At 44.4% G+C, this 22,601-nt stretch overlaps 1 protein-coding gene across 1 annotated transcript; it reads right to left on the bottom strand.

The window, feature by feature from the left end:
• Positions 1–129: 129 nt before the first annotated feature.
• LOC109697870 (dehydrogenase/reductase SDR family member 4) lies at positions 130–11,172 on the bottom strand. Its single transcript, XM_020181764.2, has 8 exons — positions 11,003–11,172; positions 9,684–9,861; positions 5,964–6,065; positions 3,930–4,000; positions 3,795–3,846; positions 3,377–3,511; positions 2,884–2,939; positions 130–629 (listed from the first exon to the last, which is right to left on the bottom strand). The coding sequence occupies exons 1-8, from the start codon at positions 11,131–11,133 to the stop codon at positions 515–517; spliced, it is 840 nt and encodes a 279-aa protein (XP_020037353.2). The 5' UTR covers positions 11,134–11,172; the 3' UTR covers positions 130–514.
• Positions 11,173–22,601: the final 11,429 nt, after the last annotated feature.

Raw genomic sequence — 22,601 nt, forward strand, 5'->3', positions numbered from 1 at the left:
ACCCTTGAGTGTCACGCTCAGGCCCGGGAGACAGGGAGGAGGGATGCGGAGAGCCAGAGGTCCATCCTGTCCAGACTTCTGCACAGTTCCCATACCTAAGCACCCAACCCTGAGAAGCGAACAGGCTGATTCAAAGCAACGCAATTATCTGCATTTTATTCGCACCTCATTTGCAAGTTGTTAATTTCCAACCCTGCTCCTTCAACTACAGGTTCCATTTCTCCCATCTCTCCTCAATTTTCCCAGAGATCCAGGAAAACAAAACAAAACAACTTGTTGGTCTTTGCTGAGGTAGACATAGCTTTCTCAGCAGACTTGCTCTGTTGTTTTCAGGGGAAGACTTTATCCAAGGTCAGAGCAACAGCAGGAATCCTCATCAAACCACACCTTGACCACAGAACTGATTTTGTGGGGGTGAGCAGGATGATAGGCAGAGGTGGAAAAGGCTAGCAGACAAAGCTAGAATGCCTTCCAGGAGGGAGCCAACTTGCACTGGTGGTCCGTCTCCAGGTCCTCAGAGGCGGGATGGGGCTCCTCCCCCCACTACTACTGTCTCCCCAGTGAGGTAGCTGGCATCTTCAGAGCACATGAAAGACACGATGCCTGCACACTCCTCTGGCTTGCCTATCCTGGGGAACAGGGCAAACAAGAAAAGGAGTAAAAATCGAACAGGCCAGGCACCCTCACCTGGCTCACAGCAAATGGAATTTGCTTAACCAAGAATTATCAGATGATTTTTCAGGGCCAGAGTATAGATTTCTACATATTAAAAAGGGTTGTCATGATTATAAGATAGTATAAGCATAAACACTGTACTCTGTAAAAACCATTATAGTAAGCTCACCATAGTGAATTTATTAACATGCACTTTTAAAGCTCAGTCAAAAAATAAATCAATTAAAAAACCCAAATTTAAAATTCTCACACACACATCACACAGCTCATTGCGCAGTAGAAAAGCAACCAGTCAGTGCAGCATTCTCATCAGTTGTGTTGAAATTGTTGTGTGATACGCTGTTTTCCTGCCTTTAAAATATGACGCTCCAAAACCAAGTGAATGTGGTCAACTGAGGCCATCAAGTGGAAATTTGGGATTTGTTGAAAGGTGGCATGTCTTTAGCAGAAGTTGGGTGGAATTATTGGAAAAAATGAATCAAGGATTCACAGTACAATACTGAATTCTATGCATCCTGAGCATTTGTGGTTTTTCCACAATAGAAGTCTCTTTGGAACCAGACACCTGCTGATACCAAGTGTCTTACTGTATGCATTATATTCAAACATGAAGACACTGTGTTTTTTATAGAGCTCAGGACACCAGAATCCAAAGTCACATTGATAAAATGGTGATTATTTCATACTTCACAAGAAAGTTTCACATGTGTACATACTACTTCAGTATCTGGGAGTCTGTATGACAGTTAGTGGTAAGTTTAAGTGATTCCATTTGTAAGCATTTAATTTACAGATGACTTTTTTAGTAATCTTTTTTTTGTCCCTTAAGGTCAGGTTCATTTTGTAAGAACATGCTACTTCTCACTGTTTGTATTAATGATGCCATTAAACTGACAGAATGCTCTAGAGTTGAGGAGAGTGAGAAATTAAGTCTAGAAGGCCTAGCTTAGTGATTCTCCAACCTAGCTGCACATTACAGCCCTTTGGGAGGCTTAACAAAAAGAAGAAAAAGAAAAAGATGTGCAGGTTTCACTGTGGAGAAGAATCTCTGGGAGTGAGGCCTGAGTAAGGGCAGTTTAAAAAGTTCCCTAGAGAACAGGTACTAGAGAAAAGGTTAGATCAAAAAGAATTAACCTAGAAGGTAACACCCACGCACAGGAAATCAATGTGAGTCAATGCCCTGTATAGCTATCCTTATCTCAACCAGCAAAACCCCTTGTTCCTTCCTATTATTGCTTATACTCTCTCTACAACAAAATTAGAGATAAGGGCAAAATAGTTTCTGCTGGGTATTGAGGGGGGGGAGCAGGAGGGGGCGGAGTGGGTGGTAAGGGAGGGGGTGGGGGCAGGGGGGAGAAATGAACCAAGCCTTGTATGCACATATGAATAATAAAAGAAAAAAAAAAAAGTTCCCTAGAACAGGCTGGTTATCCAGTGGCTCATGCCTGTAATCCTAGCTACATGGGAGGCTGAGATTGGGAGGACTGCAGTTTGAGGCCAGCGCAGGCAAATAGTTTGAAAGGCCCTATTTCCAAAATAACCAAAGCAAAATGGACTGGAGGTGTGGCTCAAGTGGTAGAGCGCCTGCTTTGCAAGCACAAAGTCTTGAGTTTAAACCCCGGTCTCACCAAAAAAAAAAAAAGCTTCCCAGATGATTCGCCTGTGCCTCCAAGAATGATGAATGGAGCTGGGGGCTCTAGGATGAAAATATCCTGACTTATTAATGAGTTGTGAACTAGGTTTGCAGCTCATACCTGACATCAGAATGACTTTGGGAGGGCTTGAGGGAGCCTGGGATGTTTGTACTAGTAAAGAGGTAGGCATTGCTGGCATTTGTCCTTGGGGGGCTAAGATGGAGAAACTAAAGGCAAGAGTGCTCAGAAGCTAAAAGGTGGAGAGAGGCCTAGAACTTAAGAGGAAAGGGAGCCCCACAAAGACATCTGAATAGTTCAACCAGCCATTAGAGAAGAGAGCAATTTCCTTAGGCAAAGGAGTTTGTCAAGCTCTTCATTCCTTTGACACCTCTGCTTTCTGCAATGGAGGCATCACTACAGCCCACTGTAATGACGGTGTTTATGAACTTGTGGAGTCTGAGAGGCAGTGAACGCATGCCTGTGTTATCTGTGGGACTGAGCAGTCAGCTGTGGGCTGTGTTAGGGAGGAGACATTTCCATCGTTACCCTTCCTAATCCTCCCGTGACAGCTTACCTTCTAATATGCATGATTTCTTTTATGTGCTCCTCTTTTGCCTTGTCCATCCACAACTGCAGGAAGAAGGGAAATCTTATGTTCAATAAGAGGAAACTGAGAAACAGCCAGGGGAGGAAACTGTGTGACCCCCACATCAGTTAAGAAGAAGGATGGAGAGACTCCCCCTTTCATTTCCTGTTGCTTCTTGGCTCCCCAGATATCCTCACTGTTCCCCTATTTCATTCTTTTTAGGTCCTAGTGAGGCATGTTGCTTGGTCTCCCTAATTCTCATCCACTTCAAGGAGTGCACAGTATGAGTAGAATCTGAATTCCTATCTCTACCCTACACCTCAGGGAAGAAGTATGTGGGAGTCTAGTGTGAGGAGGGTGGCTGAGATGGAGAGGAACATAGATAAGCCCAGGGAAGCAGGCACAGAATTGGGTGTGAGCACAAGACTCAAGTACTGGGTTTCCCTGTCCAAAAAGGGGGTGCAGGGCTATGCTTCCTTACTAGAGTGCTGAAATTAGTCTTGATGAGTCCGGGTGCCAGGCAGTTCACTCTAATGTTCTTTGAGGCCAGCTCCAGAGCCATGTTCTTGGTAAGGCCCAGCAAGGCTGTTTTACTCACATTGTAAGGGCTCAGGCCCTGAGGAAAAAAGAGAATGGTTAGTTTCTTAGTTTCCAGGTCATTCTTAGGTCTTCCTAAATGTCAAGGGTAGGGGTCAAGAGAGCATTTCCTAGAAAGGAGGGTCACAGCTAGGAAATTATTTGATTTCCTTCCCTAGGTGAGGGTTTGTGGAGGCAAGGAATTTTGTGGGAAGGGACTTGGTGGTGTGATTCCAAAAGTACACACATACTTCTTTGGGTAACTAGAGGGGTGCATGTGGGATGGAGGACGGGATGGAAGTGGTAGGCAAAGGGGTTCTTACAGGAAGTGGATTGAAGGCTCCTATGGAAGCCACAATCACCACTGAGCCACCTCTGGAAGAAAAAGAGAGCTGACCCTCTTTCTGGTGAAGACCACTCCTCTCAGCCCATGTGGTGCCCCATCTCCCTCTCCATACCCTCGTTTCTCCATCTCTGGCACTACTGCCTTTGTCATCATGGCTGCGGCCTTCACATTAGTGTTCAGAACCTAAAGTCAAGAGGAGGAAAAGCACATAAGAAAGGTGTGGGGGGTGGGGCACAGTGACAAAGAATTACCGTGGGCCCCCAGGGCTCAGGGACAAGTACCCCTCATCAGCCTATTCAGCTAGATAATGGCACAGGTTCAGGTGAGAAAGAATGGAGCCTGGCTCATCTCTCCTAACTAGCCAAGTATGATTTGGCACAGAATGAGCCTAAACTCTCAGGGCAGCTTAGGATTAGAGCTGGGTGTTCTGTTCTTCCTGGTAGGGACAGCCTGGAATTGGGTCACCTCCTAAATGTGCCCTAGAGTGGGCCATGTTTTTTAGGGAAGTTGTGGCCTGACCCCAGGGCACCTGGGTGGCTCCAGCATTTCTCTAGCTTCTGAGCTTAGGGAGTAGGATATTCTTGGCTCTCCAGGATTGATTATCTCACTGGCCATTTATCAGAAAGTAGGATCATGAGAGAACTTTCTGGGAAAGATGGGGTGTAGACTACAATCAAAGTCCCCACATTCCAAATTTAAAACACATGTATGATCTTTACATTGTTTTAAATACTGTTGGAATATTCCCTGTCCATACCCCTCTGCCAATTTCTTATTCTGAGAAATTTCAATCTTACAAAAAAGTTGAGCTGGCAGTATAGTGAAACTAGTGGGGTGGGATGGTACATAAATTCCAACACGAGGCAGGAGAATCTTGAGTTGAGGCCAGCCTGGGCTACACAATAAGACCTTGCCTCAAAAGAAAAACAAACAGCATTTCAGAGTAATCAAGGATCAATGATTGCATTTAGGTTTGATGAACTGTGATAGTCAAAAATGTATACTAAAAAAATGATTTGGTTAAAAACTGATTTTCATATGAGCTCTATTTAGGCTGAAAGATGCTTTTTTTTTCTTTTTAATTAATTAATTTGTTTGAGGTACTGGGGTTTGAACTCAGGGCCTACACCTTGAGTCACTCCACCAGCCCTTTTTTTGTGTGTTTTCTATTTGCAAGACAGGGTCTCAAGAACTATTTGCCCGGGCTGGCTTTGAGCCTTGATCCTACAGATCTCTGTTTCTGAGTAGCTAACAGGCATGAGCCACTGGTGCCCGGCTGAAAGATGCTTCTTTAAAGAATATCAGAATCAGGAACTAGTTTACTGAAGAACATTTCGGCACTGTGGACTTTATGTGTGTGAAACACTGATAAACAAATTACGCTATTTTTATATCCTTCACTTTACTGTTGAGAAATTGTTGACACCAGAGTTAAAAGGAAAAAGCCATGAGAGATCATAAGAAATTTCTAAGTCATATGGGAATACTAACCTAACTAAACAAAGACAAATATTTTAATTAAATCTTTGTAATTAAAGCAAGTAGGTGGGTGAAGTATATTATGAGTATGACATAATCAGACATGTTCACATAAAAACCAATATTCTAGCACTTGTATTTAGACATCTGGTTCTCATATTTTCTTAATACTGCAGTTAAGAAGAAAAGAGGGCAGGTCTTAGCTTAAGACTGTATGTTATAAACTTTGATATTTCCAGCAGAATTGGTGTTTCACTTAACCAGCAGCTATTTACGTTTCCCAACTAATGAGAAGCATTCTTTTTTTGGCAGCTGAAAAGGGGAACAGTGGGTGTATAAGTTTAAGTGTATTAGTTGTTGGCCTGTTAGCTGCCACATCTCAGCCGGAAATAAAGCAGGATGAAAAGCATGGGAAACACACTGGGAAAGGGAAGCAGAATGTGGCTAGCAGAAAGCAAATGGAGGAAGACAGAACTGGGGAGAAGCAGAAATGAAAGAGAAGAGCAGGACAGAGGAAGCCCCCCCCACTTGCCCTTTACCAGATGTATGTTAGGTGTGCCACACAATCACATTTACATAGCACCTGGCAAAGGCATCCTAAAAGAAGACCAAGTTTGTGTTCAATGTTTATTAAAGCCTGACTCCTGCTGCTTTAATTCCCTCTTACCTTGTCCCACATCTCCTCGGTGACATCCATCAGGTTCCCAAAGAAAGGGTTGACAGCAGCATTGGAGACCAGGATATCAATACCTCCATGAAGGTTCACAGCCTAGAGGAGAAAGGTCGGGGTCAGGGCTGGAAGTAAGTGAGGGAGGTGTATTTGTCAATGTTGGTAAGGAATTTCTTCTTACAAACAGTGGTCAAAATGTCTCTTTCTTGAAATACCTTCCCTCTGAAGCTACCCTAAGCTCTGCTGCTAACCATTTGAGGCTGTCTTCTTTTTTTTGTTTGTTTGTTTCTTTGTCTGTCTTATTTCTTTTGCAGTCTTTCCAGTCTGCCTCTTTTTTTGCTCTTTACACTTTCTCTTTGGGGAGCTCCTTTATTCTCATGCTTTCAGTTCTCACCTCAGAATCTATTTCTAGACTCTCTCCTCTTTTCACACTGAATCCCAGCCCTGTTTCCCCAAATGCTTACTGTTCATTCTCCCTAAATGAATAGCCATATCTCGCCCTGTCCACACTGACCTGAATGGAGAAACCAGTTTAAATAGATCCAGGAAAAGTTACCACCAGGAAGGGCCTTGATCATCCAGCTCAATGTCCTAATGGTGGAGGTGATGAAACTGGAGTCCAGGGAACTTCATCTTTCAAGGTCATATAACTCAGTAATGGCACATTAGGGCAGACTAAGAACAGGAATTCTCATTCAGGGATTTACTAGTTGGTAGTGGCAGAATTAAGGTCCATCTCCTACTTTGTAGCACAGAGGTGGTTCCCAGAAGCCCTCCCAAAGTGAGTGGGATCATTATGAAACTGGCTGCCCAGGTAGTCAGGATGGGAAGACACTAGCCTGGGTTTAAAGCAGTTCCCCATTCAGCTTTGATCATTTTATCTCTCTTTCTTCTTTTTGGCTCAGAGGCAGGGAAGATGCAAGGCAGAAACTGAGATTTAAACCGGGAAAGCCAACAAAGGAGGTATCTCACCTCCTTAAGTTGTAAGTCAGTGGTGAAGGCCTGTGCTAGAGTAACGGATGGCGAAGAGAATCTGCCAACACGGATTTCCAGTACTAAGCCCCCACTGAAACCAGACTTTGCGTTTGCCCAGAACTGGCAATTTTGATGGCTTGAGCAAGTAGCACTAAATGGGCCCTCGATCAACTTTGTGCCTCAGATTTGGCACGTGAGGGGTGTTATTAACAATGCTGAACCATCTGCTAGCTTCTCCTTATAACTAATTATTCTTGCTAACTAGGTGCTAAGCTCAGTTGTTTCTACACTTTAAAGGGAATGCCAGGGCTGTCAACATGTAAATTTAACAAAAATTTAAAGTCACATAATCTTTTAAAACCAGTAGCAATAACTTTCTTGTGCCTTCTGAATTTTGGTGTGTGGCGCCAAGTGTTCTGTGCAAGTGTTGTTGGTGGATTACTAATGAGGAAAGTGCAGGTTTAATTTGGAAAGTGATGTGTGCTGTGCTGTTTGGGACAGGGAGAGAATGGTGAATTGTACCAAAGTCACCTGGAAAGCTGTCCTCTGCTGTCACCCCATCTCCCTCCCCTTCCAGGCCACTCAGCACAGAGAGGAGGAGAAATTTGGGTTTTGATTGAACAGGTTCAGAACCATAAAAGATGAATGGGAAAGGTACCTATGACCACCTTGATGTCCTCTAAGTCTTGCTTGAAATTGTGTGATCATTACAGTAGTCAGGAGTTGTCTAAGCTCTCACAGTTACTATTTTTTTAAAGAAAAAGTAAAATCAAGTAGCAAAGTGGTTAATCTGGTTTCTGCCACAAGGAGTAACTCTCCCCAGGGCTACAGCTTTTCTTATTGCAGGGTAACAGCTGGCAATAAGCAGAACACATTTCAAATTGCTAACAATGATCCTATCATTCTCCAACTCAACATCAGTCATACAGACTCCCTGAAAATTGTTTTTGACCCATCTCTCCTATTTTTCATTTCTTGATATGTGATTGGGAAAAAATTTGGTTGGTTCCCTTTAAATGTCTCTTGGAGAACCCATTCTGGTAGCATTACTACTACTCTAGACCTGGATGATGGCAACAGCTCTTCTTCACTAATGTCCTTGGCTTAGGGTCTTCTGTATTTATCCTTCCTACCATTGCTAAATTACCCTTTCTTAATAGTCACTTTCATATGGCTCAAAGTCTCACATGATTTCTTATTTCCTACACACCTCTAAACTCCTTTGGGAGGCTATGGAAGTCCCTGTTCCCATCCTTCCTATGCAGCCTGTTTCCCACAGCACTCCTGACCGTATGCTTTCTGCCGTAGATGACAGAGTTCCTCATTTCCCTCCAGTCCCTCCTTGGCTGTCTGCTCATTTTGTATGGTCATCTGTTACTCCCACTCCTCAAGGTCTAGCTCAAGCCCCACTTGAGTGGGGTCAGGGCTACAGGACTTGCTTAAATAGACCTGGTGGGGGTCAGAGGATATATTTCAAGTAGGATTTTTGACATTAAATTGTGAGAGGGTATGGGTTTAACTCCTGACACTAGACAAAAAAAGTGGGGGAGGTTGCTGTATTTATTTCAAATGGCTAGTCACTAACTGCTCCAGGCCCCCAAATGGGTCCCTCTACCCTCAGGATCAAGGTCTCAATCTCAGGTTCCATCCAACAGCTTCTGCCAGGCAAGGTGGCTTTCTTGGACCCACAACTGACTCTTTGCAATCTGAACATTTGCCAAAGCGTTTCTTACAAATGGAATCACCTTACTCTGCCCATCTTCCTACCACTGTTTAAGGTTCTTCTCTGCTAAGAAGATTGCCCAAATTATTTCTGCCAATCTTCCAGTCTGTTAGCACAATCCTGTACTTTCCCTTCGTGGCTCCCCACTCCCTTTCACTCTGCAGAATACTGTGCACCCCGATCCTTGAGGGAAAAGGAGCCTCCTCTGTGGACTGATTCAAATTTTCTTGTACAGCTGGAAGGCGAGTGTCAAGTACCAACTCTGACACTGGCTTTCTTTAAGACTGAAGTCCATATGACCACCTAAGGCTTGGTCTATGCTACAGGAGAAGTGCTTGGTAGTCCACAGGCACCCATAAAAGGAAGGGAGCTTGGTAGGTCTGAGTTGAATTGCAGCTCTTTCCCTACAGGCTGTGGGACCTTGGGAAGTGGCTCCTGCTACCTGCGTCCGTCACTGTAAACAGGAATAATAATCCTTGCCTTGCTTGGGTCGTTGTCGGGTTTAGAGAAAACTTGTGTAAGGTTCTGAACACAGTAAATGGCACACAGTAGGTGGTTGAAATATGGTGGGCTGCCTCAGGTAAGTTTCCAGGGACTCTATAAGGCTATAGAACTGGGGGGTTGTTTGTTAGCTCATAGGTGGAGACATCTATTTTGTAATTGTATTTACCCTTCTCATCTGCTCAATTACACTGGAAATTACTAGAGAACCCCAGCATTTTTTGGGGGAAGGGGCTGAGTGGGTGGCAAGGGATGCCTAAAGGATGACAAAAGGTTGAAACATTAGTGAGGTTTTTGATTCTGACTGCGAAGGGATGTCTCTCAGACTTTAGGATATTAACATAATAGAAGGCACACAATAAAAACGTGTGGTGGTCTGGCATGGGTTTTTGGAGTGCATTATTATGTTTTAGTTAATAGTGGATCTCACCAAAGCTGTCTAGGAAATCAGGGATGGGGGCACAGAATGTATCCCTTCTGCCACCTCCTGGCTCCATGCCCTTATCCCTGCAGCTCACCATGGCCACCAGCCGCTCACGGTCCTCAGCTTTCCCCACATGGCACACAGTGCCTGTCACACTCAGTCCCTCCTCTTTCAGCGTGGTCACAGCTCGGTCCACATTCTGCTGCTTGCGGCTACTGATGACCACGTGGGCCCCATCCTGGGCCAGACGCCGGGCAATGGCAAAGCCAATCCTGCCAGCATGGAGAGAGACAATGACTGTCAAATTCTAGCTCTCCCTCTGTATGCCCTCCATGTGTCTCGATTAGGTATAAAATAGGCTTAATGGCTAGCTATTACCATGCAGATGGGCATGCTTAGCTCATTTGATTGTGATCTTGTTCCTCAGCCTTGGTTCCCTGGACCCAACATCACTTCCACAGGCCTACATCCAGTGGGACCGAAGGGAGAGAAATAAGCTGGGTGTGCAGCAGCAGCAGGCTTGTCTGTAGTTTTTTGAGGGACTCACTCTAAGCATCTCCTACACCCAAATATCTCCCTTAATCAGAATACATCATTCTCAAAATTCTATCCTTGTTTTTGTTTTGGGGTGCATGAGAAAGGTTGGCTAAAAATAAAAATGTTTACCTGGGAATAAGGGTTACACATTTTACAATTGGTGTCTAAGCATCTTTTGTTTGTTTTTGAGGTGCTAAGAATCCAACCCAAGGCCTCATGCATGCTAGGCAAGTTCTCTACCATGGAGCTACATTCCCAGCCCAGCTGGAGTATTTCATGTACATCTGTATTTCAGATTTGTGAGGAGTTGGCATCTAGCAAAAGTTGTCTGGGAATGATAAATAGACTAGATAAGCCTGGTGGGTGAGACACAGGCTGGGAAGGGTAGGCCAACAGTTACTGACCTACACAAAAATCTGGACAGACGGGTGTTATGTCCCATCTAGGTGAGAGTGGGGTCACTCTGGGAGGCTTGTCAGATGCCCCATGGGTCTCTGGAATATTTTCTTAGTGGGTGGAGGCAGCAGGATGGGTTTTGAAACCTGTACTGTTGGATTTCTGGTGTCTGGTCTTCCCAGACTCTAGATGGAGCTGTTGATTGGGGCAGCCCAAAGAAGCCTGGGTCTGCCGGGTGCCACCGAGCTGGCACACTGCTAAAGACAGCAGTGCCACGAGCCGGGCCAGAGGATTCCTGGAGGGGTCGGGTGAGGGGGTTCGTGAGAACTTCAGGCCGACCACGTGGTTCCTTTTTTCTCGGGGTCAGGAGTTTGGCGGGGTACTTGGCCTGAGCACAGGTGCCCAGGAGACAAACGATAGGAGGCCATTACCTGTTTGCGGACGGCTATGGCCTCAGAGACTCCTGCCCCGGCAACTCACCCTTCGGTCGAGGCGGTTACAAGGGCCACCTTGTTCGCGAGCGGGTTTTGGCGAGTCCCAGCGGCGCTGGCCATCCTCACTGACTGCCATGACCGCGCACAGCCTCCTAGCAGCCGTCCCGCCTTCTGCATGGTCAAGGCCTGCGGGCTGGGTTCCACAATGCGGGGGAGCTGAGTGCTCATAAAGGGGTACCAGGAGGCGGGCCGCCCTCCCACCTCGCTGTCGGCCTGCCCCGGGGCGGGCTCAGCACTCGGGAGCCAGCTGTGGCTCCGGGCGCCCCCTGCTGGCGCACGGCCGCCGCGCCCCGCTGCCCACCGCCCTGCCTCTGACTGTGGCACTCCAAGGTCAAACGCGCTCTCCAAGTTCCTGGAGGGTGGTCCCTACCCCTGCAGGAACGCTGCACACTTCCCTGCGTTCCAGCTCCTTACACATCTGCTTGCCCACATTCTTCTTTTTTTTTCTTTCTAGTAGTGGGAGTTGTATGGAGGAGGATTTTCCTTCCCCAAACCTCAAAAAGTCTGGGTCTGCACTGGTTATAAGACCACAAGAGGGCAAACGTTTTGAAACTGCCCGTGGGGGTGGGGGACGTGGTCCTTTCAGAGTCCACCTCATGAAGTAGAGACGCCCAGGAGACAAATGTGAGTGGGGATAGGTGGCCTAGGTCTGGCATTGCCCTTCCCTCTGGCTCAAGTCTGCTCCATCTTCACAGATCCCAAAGGGCAGACCTGGATCATTATGGTAACCAGTGTGCAGGTTAGAGATCCTGACTCCGTTCAAGAGGACATCCCATTTTACAGGGACTGAGTGGTAGCAAGGATGCTAGAGGTCCCCCAACCCATGATGAAAGCACGGAGAACTCAGGAGCACTCAAGTTCTCCCTGATCACTAGATTGCTGGGTCTTAGCCTCCATTCCAGTTCTCTAAATATTTGCTGAATATAAAAGTGCTTTATGAACTGTAAAGTACTAAACACATAGTAATTGTCACCACATAGTAATTATTATTGCTGCCACAGGCCAGATTCTTTATCTGTGAACTGAGGGTGTGGAGTAGGTGATGAATAAAGTCCTCGCCAGCTGTAAATCCTGGGTCCAAGACTTCAGCCTCCATTTCTGCCAAGTGGGTTGAAATGATCTCCCTCTTGGGTTTCTGGGAGAATGAATAAATCTGGATGGCTATGACACACTATAGAAAGGCCCCAACAGACCTGAGCACAGGCGTCTGAAGTGGTTTAACCCAGGGGCTGCCAAATGCCAGGCTGAGAAGCTGGGCTGGCTTGTGGCAATGTTTGAGGCGAAACAAGAAAGATAAAGGCACTATAGTGAGTTTCGTAAAACTAAACATATTTAACTTAACAGATAGTCCTTTATTCTGGAATGTGCTTTTTGCTCTCTCTCTCTCTTTTTTTTTTTTTTTTTTCTGGTGTTAGTCTTTTTCTTTCAGAAAAGATGATGAAAGCAGATGGGTAGGTTTAGGAAAGTGTTGAAATCACCAGTCTGTCAACCTTATGTCAGTCCCTACAATTAGAGGGGAGAGAATCCTGTTCTGGGGATCACTGTTTAATATAATTCATCCTTGCTAAAGGTTCATTTAGTGTTGGTGTGAGCCACTGACACAGAATTTCAGCATTGAGGAGGGGACGAATGCATAGCAAGTGATACAATGTGTGCACTGGATTTATGGTGTATTTCTCAACTGAGAAGTTATAGTTGTGGTACTCAGGACATCCGATGAGATTGGAGGAAAACTGACTCTGATGCCCCTCAGTCTGAGCCTCATGAATTATTGACAGAGGCTGGATAGTGCCTTGTTCTTCTTCCTCCCTCACTGTTGGGAGCTAATGCACTGTGGGAACTCTTCCCAGCTCTCCACCTGCCAGTGGAGGTGGGGAGGTGGGTGCAAACGTGTACAAGAAGACTGTAGCAGGAGTTCTCAGGGCTTGGTTCAGAGCATACCTGATCTCCCTTTACCTGCTCCCCAGGTGGATAGTGAAACCCTGGAGGGAGTGAGGGGGGTGGGATGGTGAGGAAGTCCAGATTTCAACTAGCAAGGGATTCTGGGTAAGGAGAGTTATGTTCTAGGAGCTTGGTAAGCATCACATGGCCCCTCCTCACCTGAGGACGGTTGAATTTGGCTTCCAGCACCATTTCTTTTGAAGAGCACAGGGGACATTAGGGGGAGGGTCTCTGAACAGAAAGGGTAGAAGGAGGGCAAGAAATGTGGGGGTCTCTAGCTTCTGTTCCTCATCAAGTTTGTTTGTTGGGGATGGGAACAGACATCTTTCCAGGGAAATACATGCCTATGTGGGGAACTTTAACAGGTAATGAGATTGTGCTTGTATGGAGATGGTACCATTTCTTGAGGAAATGCCTGTATATTTGCAGACTCCATCTTCTTCAAGGGCTGAGTGGTATGAGAAGAGAATTCACCTGGGATGGAATTTAAGGTGCATTTTGCAGTAGCCACCCTAGACTTGTCATTGAGTCATGCATGATTGACAACAGTCAGGACTGGGTAGCATAGGAGGGCTAATGTGGAGTTCGAACAACCGCAAGCAGTGAAGTAATAAGAATGGTAACAACATCCTTTCTTGAGAACTTACTAAGTACTGTCAAGTTTTAATAAACTTTGTTGGCTATTTCTAATCTAATGAAGTGGGCATTTTTATTTTCATCTGTGAAATTAGACTGAGTCTTGACAATCTGACCCACTACCAATGTTGTGTAGGTACATTTAACTTTTCTAGCATTGTTGGGGTTTTCATAGAAATTAATTTTTAGAAAATAATTTTCTGTGATTTCGAATTTTACTTTCAGGATGAGGTTTTCTGTTTTTGTTTTTTCTTCTGGTGATTAGGATCAAACCCAGGGTTTTGCATATGCTAGGCAAGTGCTTTATCCCTGAACTATATTCCTAGTCCCTGTTTTTGTTTTAATCATTAAAGTATAATTCATTTATAATTAATTATAAATGTAGCACATCCTCATGATTGTAAAAAGGGTCAGAAACTGATATGCAAAGTATGCTTCTTTTACTGTATGCTCCCCAGATAGTTTTTGGTCTTGTACATCCTTCCAGAAGTTTTCTATACATTTACATGCACTTTTTTCTCTTAAAAGTCTTTCTCGTGCATGGGATGATAGGATACATTACACATTATCCTTCATATTGCTTGATTATTTTCTTCTTTCTTCCTCCCTGATTCTTTCTTTCTTGCCCTTTTTGGTGATTTTTTTTTTTTTTTTGAGATAGGATCTCACAAACTATTTGCCCAGGCTGGTTTTGAACCACGATCCTCCTGATCATGAGTAACTAGGATTACAGGCATGAGCCACCAGTGCCCTGCTTTTCCTGCCTCTTTTCTTTCATTTCTCCTATTATTATTATTATTATTATTATATTATTTTGGTGTTGGTATGTTTGTGGGGCAGGTGCTGTACTGCTTGATCCATTCTCTCCAACCATTTTTCACTTCTTAAAATATATTCTTGGGGAATGTTCTGAGTAGTACATGATAGATCTACTTTATTCTTTTCCTTTTAAAAACAGCTGTACAGTGCCCCATTGTGTGGATCTTCCACACAATGGAATATCAGTAGGAGACTTCCTATTGGTTAACATTTCAGTGTTTTGCTATACATTTCAAACAATAGTACAGTGAACAGCCTTGGAGATATATCTAGATATCTAGATATATAGATTGAGAGAGAGAAAGAGAGAGAGAGAGAGATACAGATATATATTTGTGTGTGTGTTTTGTGCAAATACATTCGTACCCTGGGTCAAATGTTTTAAATTGATGATATGGTCAAATTACCTTTGAACAGATTTAATTAGTTTTGATGGATTTGTTTTTATAAGGTGAGTTTACCTCCTGCCCTACCTACTTACACATAGTACATATGCATAAGTAAATGGCAGCACAGCCTGGGGCTCTGAGTGTGGTGCCCACCGGGAAGTGCAGTGTGCAGACTGGAGGCCTGATCAGCCACACCCGTGTTTGCCATTGAGAATGCTGGCCCAGCCTTGCCAGATCTTGGATTTTTAAACAGAAGCTAGAAATCTGGGTGTAAATGGGAAATATTTGATTTCTAAATGTTGGCAACTAATTTACTTAAAGACCCCAAAAGCAAAACAGCAAATGGATCTGTAGGAGCCAGAGACTGACACAGTCTCTGCCTATTTAAATGTGATGGGTTATTAATTCTGTGACATATTGCTTTGTCTAGAATTTCATAGCTATATTGTATAGCTTATTCAATTTCCAATTTTTCCTTTTTTCCCTGATTGCCTTATATTTAGGCAGTTGTTTGTGAATATTGTTTAGAAATTACCCAGTCGTGGCTCAGGTCCTTTTCAGGAACTCTGTACAGCAACACATAGAGGCTCTTATAAAACAGGCACGGGTTTCTCTTTCCCTCATGCTGGAGACTGCTCTCTCTGGCTGTATTTGGGAAGGGGTTGTGGGGGAAAGGGGGAGTCTCATGCAGTTTTCCAGTCTGTTTTCAGGTACTAGATGCTTCAGTGCTCTCTGCTGCTGAAACTCCAGGATCATGGTCCCTGTTTGTTTCCATGCGGATGCAGGGAGGAGATGAGAAAGGTCACACTTGCTCAGCTATCTTCTCCTTTATTTTTCACAATACTGTTGTAGCAATAAATCCACTAAAGACTTGGGGGTAGAGTGAATTACAGTATGGAGGGACAACCTTCCCCCCATAGGACCACTAATATAACTTCTCCCTGGGTTCCTTATGGGCACACCCAAATTTCTAGCCTGCCTTCTGAACTGTGGTTTCCCCTGTCCTCCCTCAGAAATGGCCTCTGTGGCAGACATAGAGATACAGGTAACAGCTCAGGTCCTGGTCCTGGTTCTGGGCAAGACTCAGTGCCCAGCTGGTGGAAGCCTGATGAGCTGTGAGCATCAGCAACTGTTAGCTCTCTTAGGTCCTCTTCAGCTTTTGAAGGGAGGTCACACTCTTCTCAGGGTGGTCCTACTGAGTCACTGAGCAGGGCAGTGTTACAGGGACTTCTCATTTCTGCATAACATGAGATTCTACTAAAGGCCACCTTTGCTTTGGATGCCCCAGGTGGGCTGACATCTGTCAGATGTGCATAGATGTGTATACTTTTCTTCCTGTCTATTCTGCCCTTTCCTCTCACAGTCATTACTCTAAATAAATCCTCTGGACTCTTGCCTTTGACCAGGTGTCTGAGGACTCACAGACCTGATCGCCTTTCTTCAGAAGCTTTGCAATGCAAAACCCTACACCTAACACACACCTGTTGCCCCAGAGGAGCTATCTTTTCTCCTGAATCAGAGCTTCAGCTCACTCTGAAGCAAGAACCCAGTCCCTACAGTTCTTGCCATTGGAGTTATTAAATGAGGGGCTTTAGTAGAAATTCATTAGGTGGTCTTTGGCAGACTAAGCAAGCCCAGCCAGGGGGTTCCAGTGTTTTCATGGCGATCTCTCTGCCAGTATGAGGCAGTGAAAGTGAAATGTCTCCTCACTCTTCCTGAGGCATTCCATTTTCCTGCAAAGATTTTCTTGGCTGACTGAACACACACAGTTTCAGTTACCATCTTTTACTTTTGGAGGTCTGTGGTACAAATAAATAAGCCTATCAAAAATCTTACCAAGAGATAAAGCCACTTACTTCTGAGCTCTCTGTTGGGTCTGGTCAAATCTTGAGCAGAGCTGTATACCTTTAATCTCTGCAAAGGAGCGATCCCTGAGGGAGGAGTGAAGAGGACGTGTGGGTTTGTCTTGTGGTTCCTGTGCTCTGTCCACTTATTTCAGTTTAATAACAAGAGATTCTTCTCATTTTTTGATACTTTGTTAAAACACCATACTTACTTTCTACAACTTGAGCTTTTTAAAAAAATCTTTGTATTTTGAAGTAATCTACTCACAAGAAGTTGCAATCCCCGAACACCCTTCCTTCAACCTCCTCCAATGGTGACAACTTGTTACAGTGACATCTGTAGTACAATACCAAGGCCAGGAAATTGACATTGGTACAATACTGTTCATTAGACTGAGACCTTTTCCAGTTTTAATCAGTGTTGTGTGTGTGTGTAAAAGCATGTGTGTGCTTTTTAACTTGTTGGTATGTCTTGGAGATCTCTGATTAGCTGGGCACTAAGCTCTACTTCATTCTTATTCTTTCATTTGTTATCTGGAGGAACTGTCACTTCTCAGTCCCTGCTGAAGTCCACAAATGATGGTGCAATAGATCCTTGCACACTTGTACTAAACCCAGGTAAATAGTTGAAGAGCAAGGGCAAAGGGTTCATGCCTTTAATATTTTTCTAGAAATTGCCAGTTGCTTTCAGGAAATCAGTATGCATTCCTAGGCCCAGGGACCCTTCCTGAAGGGCAGTTCAGTGTGATGGTGCCCATGTCATCACTCCCTTATAGCAACCAGTTTCACCAAATGTTTAAATTTTTTTGGATGGTACTGAGGCTGAACTCAGGGCCTCCCACTTGCTAGACATGTGTTCTACCACTTGAGGTATTCTGCCAGCCCAAACATTTAAATTTTTGACAATTTGTGTGAAAACAATTTTTTTACTTTCATTTCTTTTTTTTGTGTTTTTCCTGTTCCATCTCCTCACACATTATTGAGATGACTGTATTTTCATATATTTATAAGTATTTGTGTTTCTTTTTTTCTATAAACTTGCTCCCTTCCTTACTCTACTTTTTGTTTAGTTGTTTACTTTTCCTCCTTTCTGCACCCCCTCACCCTTTTCAGCATTGAGTCTTGAACTCAGGGCCTTTTGCTTGCTAGGCAGGTGCTCTACCATTTGAGCCATACCCCCAGCCCTTTCTGCTTTAGTTATTTTTCAGATAGGGTCTTGAATGTATGCCCAGGCCAACCTACCTACTTAACTGGGATGCATGCTCAGACCACCATGCTGATTGTTTTTTAATTGGTTGAGATGGGGTCTTGCTAACTTTTTTCCCAGCTGGCCTTGAACCAGGATCCTCCTGGTCCCTACCTCCCAAGTAGCTAGGATTACAGGCATGAGACACTACTTGCAGCCAGTATAAACTTCTTTTTTTGGTGGGGGATTGCCTGCTACTGGAGGTTGAACTCAAGGCCTTCCATTTGCTAGGCAGCCACTCTGCCAACCCTTTTTGTGTTGGTTATTTTTGAGATGGAGTTTCACTTTATGCCTGAGCAGGTCTGGACTGCGATCTTCCTATTTGTGCTTCCTCACATCAGTTAGCTGGGATGACAGGCATGTGCCACTGCACCCAGCCACTCGTTGAGATGAGATCTCGAGAGCCCTTTGTCCAGGCTGGCCTTGAATTGGGATTCTCCCTATCTCCACCCCCTGAGTAGCTGGAATTACAGGCTTGAGCCACCACACCTGGTCTCCTTATAAAGTCTTTAAAAAAGGAAATTGACCATTTGGTTATCATGAGTTGCAGACATTTTTGTCAGTTTTACTTTTGAATTTATGTCCTATTAATGCCATGTGGAAATTTAAAATTTTTGTGGAACAAAACTTACCTTTTCTTTCATGCCTTTGGAGTTCTGTGGCATGCTTAGAAATGTCTTTCTTCTCCAGGATTTTCTTATATTATTCATTGTGTTTTTATGTGTGTATGTGCGCATGATATGTTTAAATCTTGGAGCCAAGTCAGGTGTGGTGGTTCATGCCTGAAATCCCTGCATTCAGGAGGCTGAGGGAGGAGGATTGAGTTCAGGCCAAGGCTGGGCATGGTGGCAGATGCCTGTAATCCAAGTTCTTGGGAGGCACAGGTAGAAAGATCATGGTCCAAGATCAGCCTAGGGCAGAAACAAGAGACCTCCATCTGAAAAACAAAGCAAAAAGGGCTGGAGGCATGGATCACATGAGAAGATCACTTGCCTAGCAAGTGTGAGGCCTTGAGTTCAAGCTCCAGTACTGTCAGAATTTAAGACAAAAAACAAAAAGCAAAACCTTTGCCCACATGGTATTTGTTCTTATGTGGAAAGTGAGGGAGAGATCTAAGCTAGTTTGTCTACAAAAGGTTAACGAGTTGTCTTAGCACCGTTTGATAATCCTCCAGCTCCCTGATTTCTTTGTCATTCCCATATGCACGTCAGCCTATTTCTGGTCTATATTGCATTCCATTGATTTGTCTGTCTGTTTCCAAGTCTATATTTTAACAGAGATTGTAAAGAGGAAAGAAGAAAGTGGTAAAACTAGCATAAAACAGATGATGGGGCGCCTGGCAATCCAGAGGTGAGAGAGCATTTTAGTTGGGGTGATCTAGAAAGCTTCATGAAAGAGGACATTTGAGATGGAGCTTGAGCAATGAACAACCTTAGCTAATGGGGACAAAGAGCAAAGGTAAAGGGGCCAGAGGTGGTGAACACCTGCCAAGATGTCTGACTTGTGTTTGTGTGCCTGTCTGTCTTGCACATAGTTAAAAGGAAGCATTTGCTTTTGTGTTACTCTTTTGTATTTTGAGAGCACAGGGATTATCATAACATCTACAAGTTGAGCACCTACTATTTTCTAAGAATATCTATGTCACTTCTGCCTTTTACCACCGTGAGCAAAGTTGATATTTTTATTCCATTTTAGGAGTAAAGAAAAAGCCTCAAACAGGTCAAATACCAGCTATAAATGGCTGGACTAAGATCAAAATCCATGGCCAACAATTAAAAAAAAAACTAGAATAGAAAATATTACAGTCTGTCACCCACGGTTAGGGTGCTTGTAGCAGGAGCTATTCCTGTTCTGCATATGTCACCTGGGTTCCCTTTCTTGTCTCTGTGCATATCAGCTGACTCCCAGCATGTCCTGCTTCCCCTAAAGTCAGCATGCTGTCAGAAGTTTCAAGAGAGCCAGAGGTCCCTGGAAATTTATGTCCCTTTCCTATCCCCTCAGTCCTTAACTGATGACTGCTGGGAGTGGCTATACACACTCCAGATCTTTTTGCCTTATCACTGGGTTGGTTTTGAGGTATAATTTACAAGGATTCCCAAGTTCTCTATGGGAATGAGGCAAAATTGCCTTCTATGGGACTTGGCTTGATATTGTATCCTTAATTGGTCCCTTTCTGATCCTACTTCCTCACTCTAATTATTTACATTGGAAATATTTCCAAATAAATCACTTTCATATGCATTGTCATCTAAGGCAATATCATGTTAACATATTTTTGTTTCAGCTATGTGTGTGTGTGTGTGTGTGTGTGCTGAGTTGTCACTTAACTTGCATTTCTTACTATGAAGTCAAGATGTTTGAAAGCTACTTTTAAACATTAGACTAGAATGGCAATACCTATACCATGTTAAACTCTCTCTGTATTTGTGTATTGTTCCTTGAGCTGGAATGTTCCCCTGGATGTCTCGGAAAAAGAACTACAGGTCTTACTGCCTATTTACTTTAGTAATTGGTTTGAAGAACACCATCAACTTTGACACAATTAGATAAGCTGGACTTTGAACTTCTTTGGGCAATCCATCCTGCCAAATAGCTTTCAGAGTCCAGGCTTTCCTTTGACAAAGTTGATAAATGTGGTAGAAAGGTCATGACTGTTGACTGTTAATGTTTGCAGACAAGCAGAAACACGAAGACCAAGTTTGCCAAGCAGCATGCCTACTACAGGGCAGGATAGTCACCTCAAGGACTTGACTTGGATGGAGAGAGATGGAGTGCTCAGAATTGCTCTGCATTTACCCCCAAAGACAATGTAGCTAAAAGCAGTGAAGCTAACTTGCTGAGACTCACTAACAACCAATGAGACCTAGCAAAGAGGTCAGGAAAGTTCCTGCCAGTAGACCTGGCTGCCAGAATCCATCTGAGGTCTTGAGTGGAGAGTGGAGAGTGGAGAGCTGAAAGCATGGGTTCCAAAAGCACAGTGAAGATGAAATCTGGGAGGCAGGGCATGGGGAAGGGCCAGGACACCCATCTTTCCAGGGTTGCCTTGGGAGCCCTGTCATCACTGGTTTCAAAGATACTTATTTGTTAGAACATGGTGTAACATTGGCCTCATGTCAGAAAAAGAACAAAAATATGTTGAAAATTGGAAGGAATGATTAAGGAGAATGGAAAGAGATCTAAGCTCATGAAATTAAGATGAAGACAGCTGTGAGTTAAGAATCTAGAAGGTCTCTGTTGTTGTCTCAAAGAAGAGCACATACTTTTTGATAGATGTAACATTCTGGACACTTTGCTACAGTGTGGCAACTGGGTACTTGCTCATCAGCACCATCCAGGGTCTCTGTTAAGCAGAGAATGGTGCATGAGTTTCAAGCTGTGCATGGCAACTCTGTGGAACTATTACCAATCCCAGAGAAAAGTCTAAACACCTCGCCAGTTTCTGGCTGTGTTTCTAGGAGATTATGCACAAACCCAGCTGCACAGTATGAGTTCAGAGAGACAATACTGACACATGTGAGACCAAGCAACTTTATTACTCATAGACAGGCAGGAGAATCAATAGAAGCTAAGGTTCGGGAAAGCTGCCCAAGGTGGATGGAGTCCGATGTGTGTGTGCCCTGCTTTGCACTGAAGCTGAGGCACCCTAAAACCTTAGCCCCATTCTACCCCTGCGGGACACTCGGATTGCTGAGCCAAGCATTGTAAGGCATTCTGTTCTAGGGAGGAGAAGGACAGCACCCAGGCTGTTCTGTTCTCCTTATTTTTGATGTTGCATTCTCAATACATTCTGCCTGAGACCTGCAAACAAGAGAGGGCCATTTGGGGACTTGTTCTTCTGTCCAGCTGAGGATCCTTCAGCACCAGCCACTTTTCTCTCTGCTGATTTCACAGTCACTTTTCACTTTCTGATTTTATTCCAGGTAGGTACAGATCATAGACAGCATCTTTTCTGATCACCAGAGGGCCATGTTCCCTACTGAAACTTAATTCATTGGCTTTTGAAATTAAGTCATTTCCATGAGAGTTTGGGTTGTGGCAGCCATTTTTCAGTCCCAGACTCCTCCAAGGTATTGACTACGTATGCTTCTGGTTGACTGATCTGAGAGCTCTGACAGGGTCAGGACCCTGTGAGACCCAGCCTGAGGCCTGCAGTCAGATCTCACAGGCTCCCAGACCACAGAAGAGCACTAAGGACCCTGCCAGAGATGTTCCTGAGGCTGAGCTGACCACTGGATAGGCGGTGCAAGCAGATTGCAGACTAGAGTAGCAAGCTCTAAATGTTGGTGACCTTAGAGTTTAGCAACAAAGGGGACATAAATGTGGGGATGGGATGAGAGAAATCTTTAACTTTGGGGAGCAGAAGAGGTAGAAGAGAGATGGGGGTCAATTTGGCCACAGTTTCTGGCTTGCCTACTGTTTCTGGAGAGTTGGGTGAGAGAGAGAGAGAGAGAGAGACTTCAGGCTCTACCTCCAGAAGTCCTGCTCAATTCTAGCAGGGCTCCAGCTTGGGATTTCATCTCTGACCAGCTCTCAGGGTGGGTGGCACCCATGAGGTGCAGTGGGACCAGATGTGGGGGAATTTCTTGGCTTATAATGCAGGGTATGAAGTCTTTTAAACCATATACTATTCCCACTGCACGTTCACATAAACCTTACATTGTAATTGCTGCTAGTATACACCATTTCCTCCCAAAGCAGATTCTAATTAAT

Source organism: Castor canadensis, chromosome 3 (assembly GCF_047511655.1).
Source record: "Castor canadensis chromosome 3, mCasCan1.hap1v2, whole genome shotgun sequence".
Lineage (NCBI taxonomy): Eukaryota > Metazoa > Chordata > Mammalia > Rodentia > Castoridae > Castor > Castor canadensis.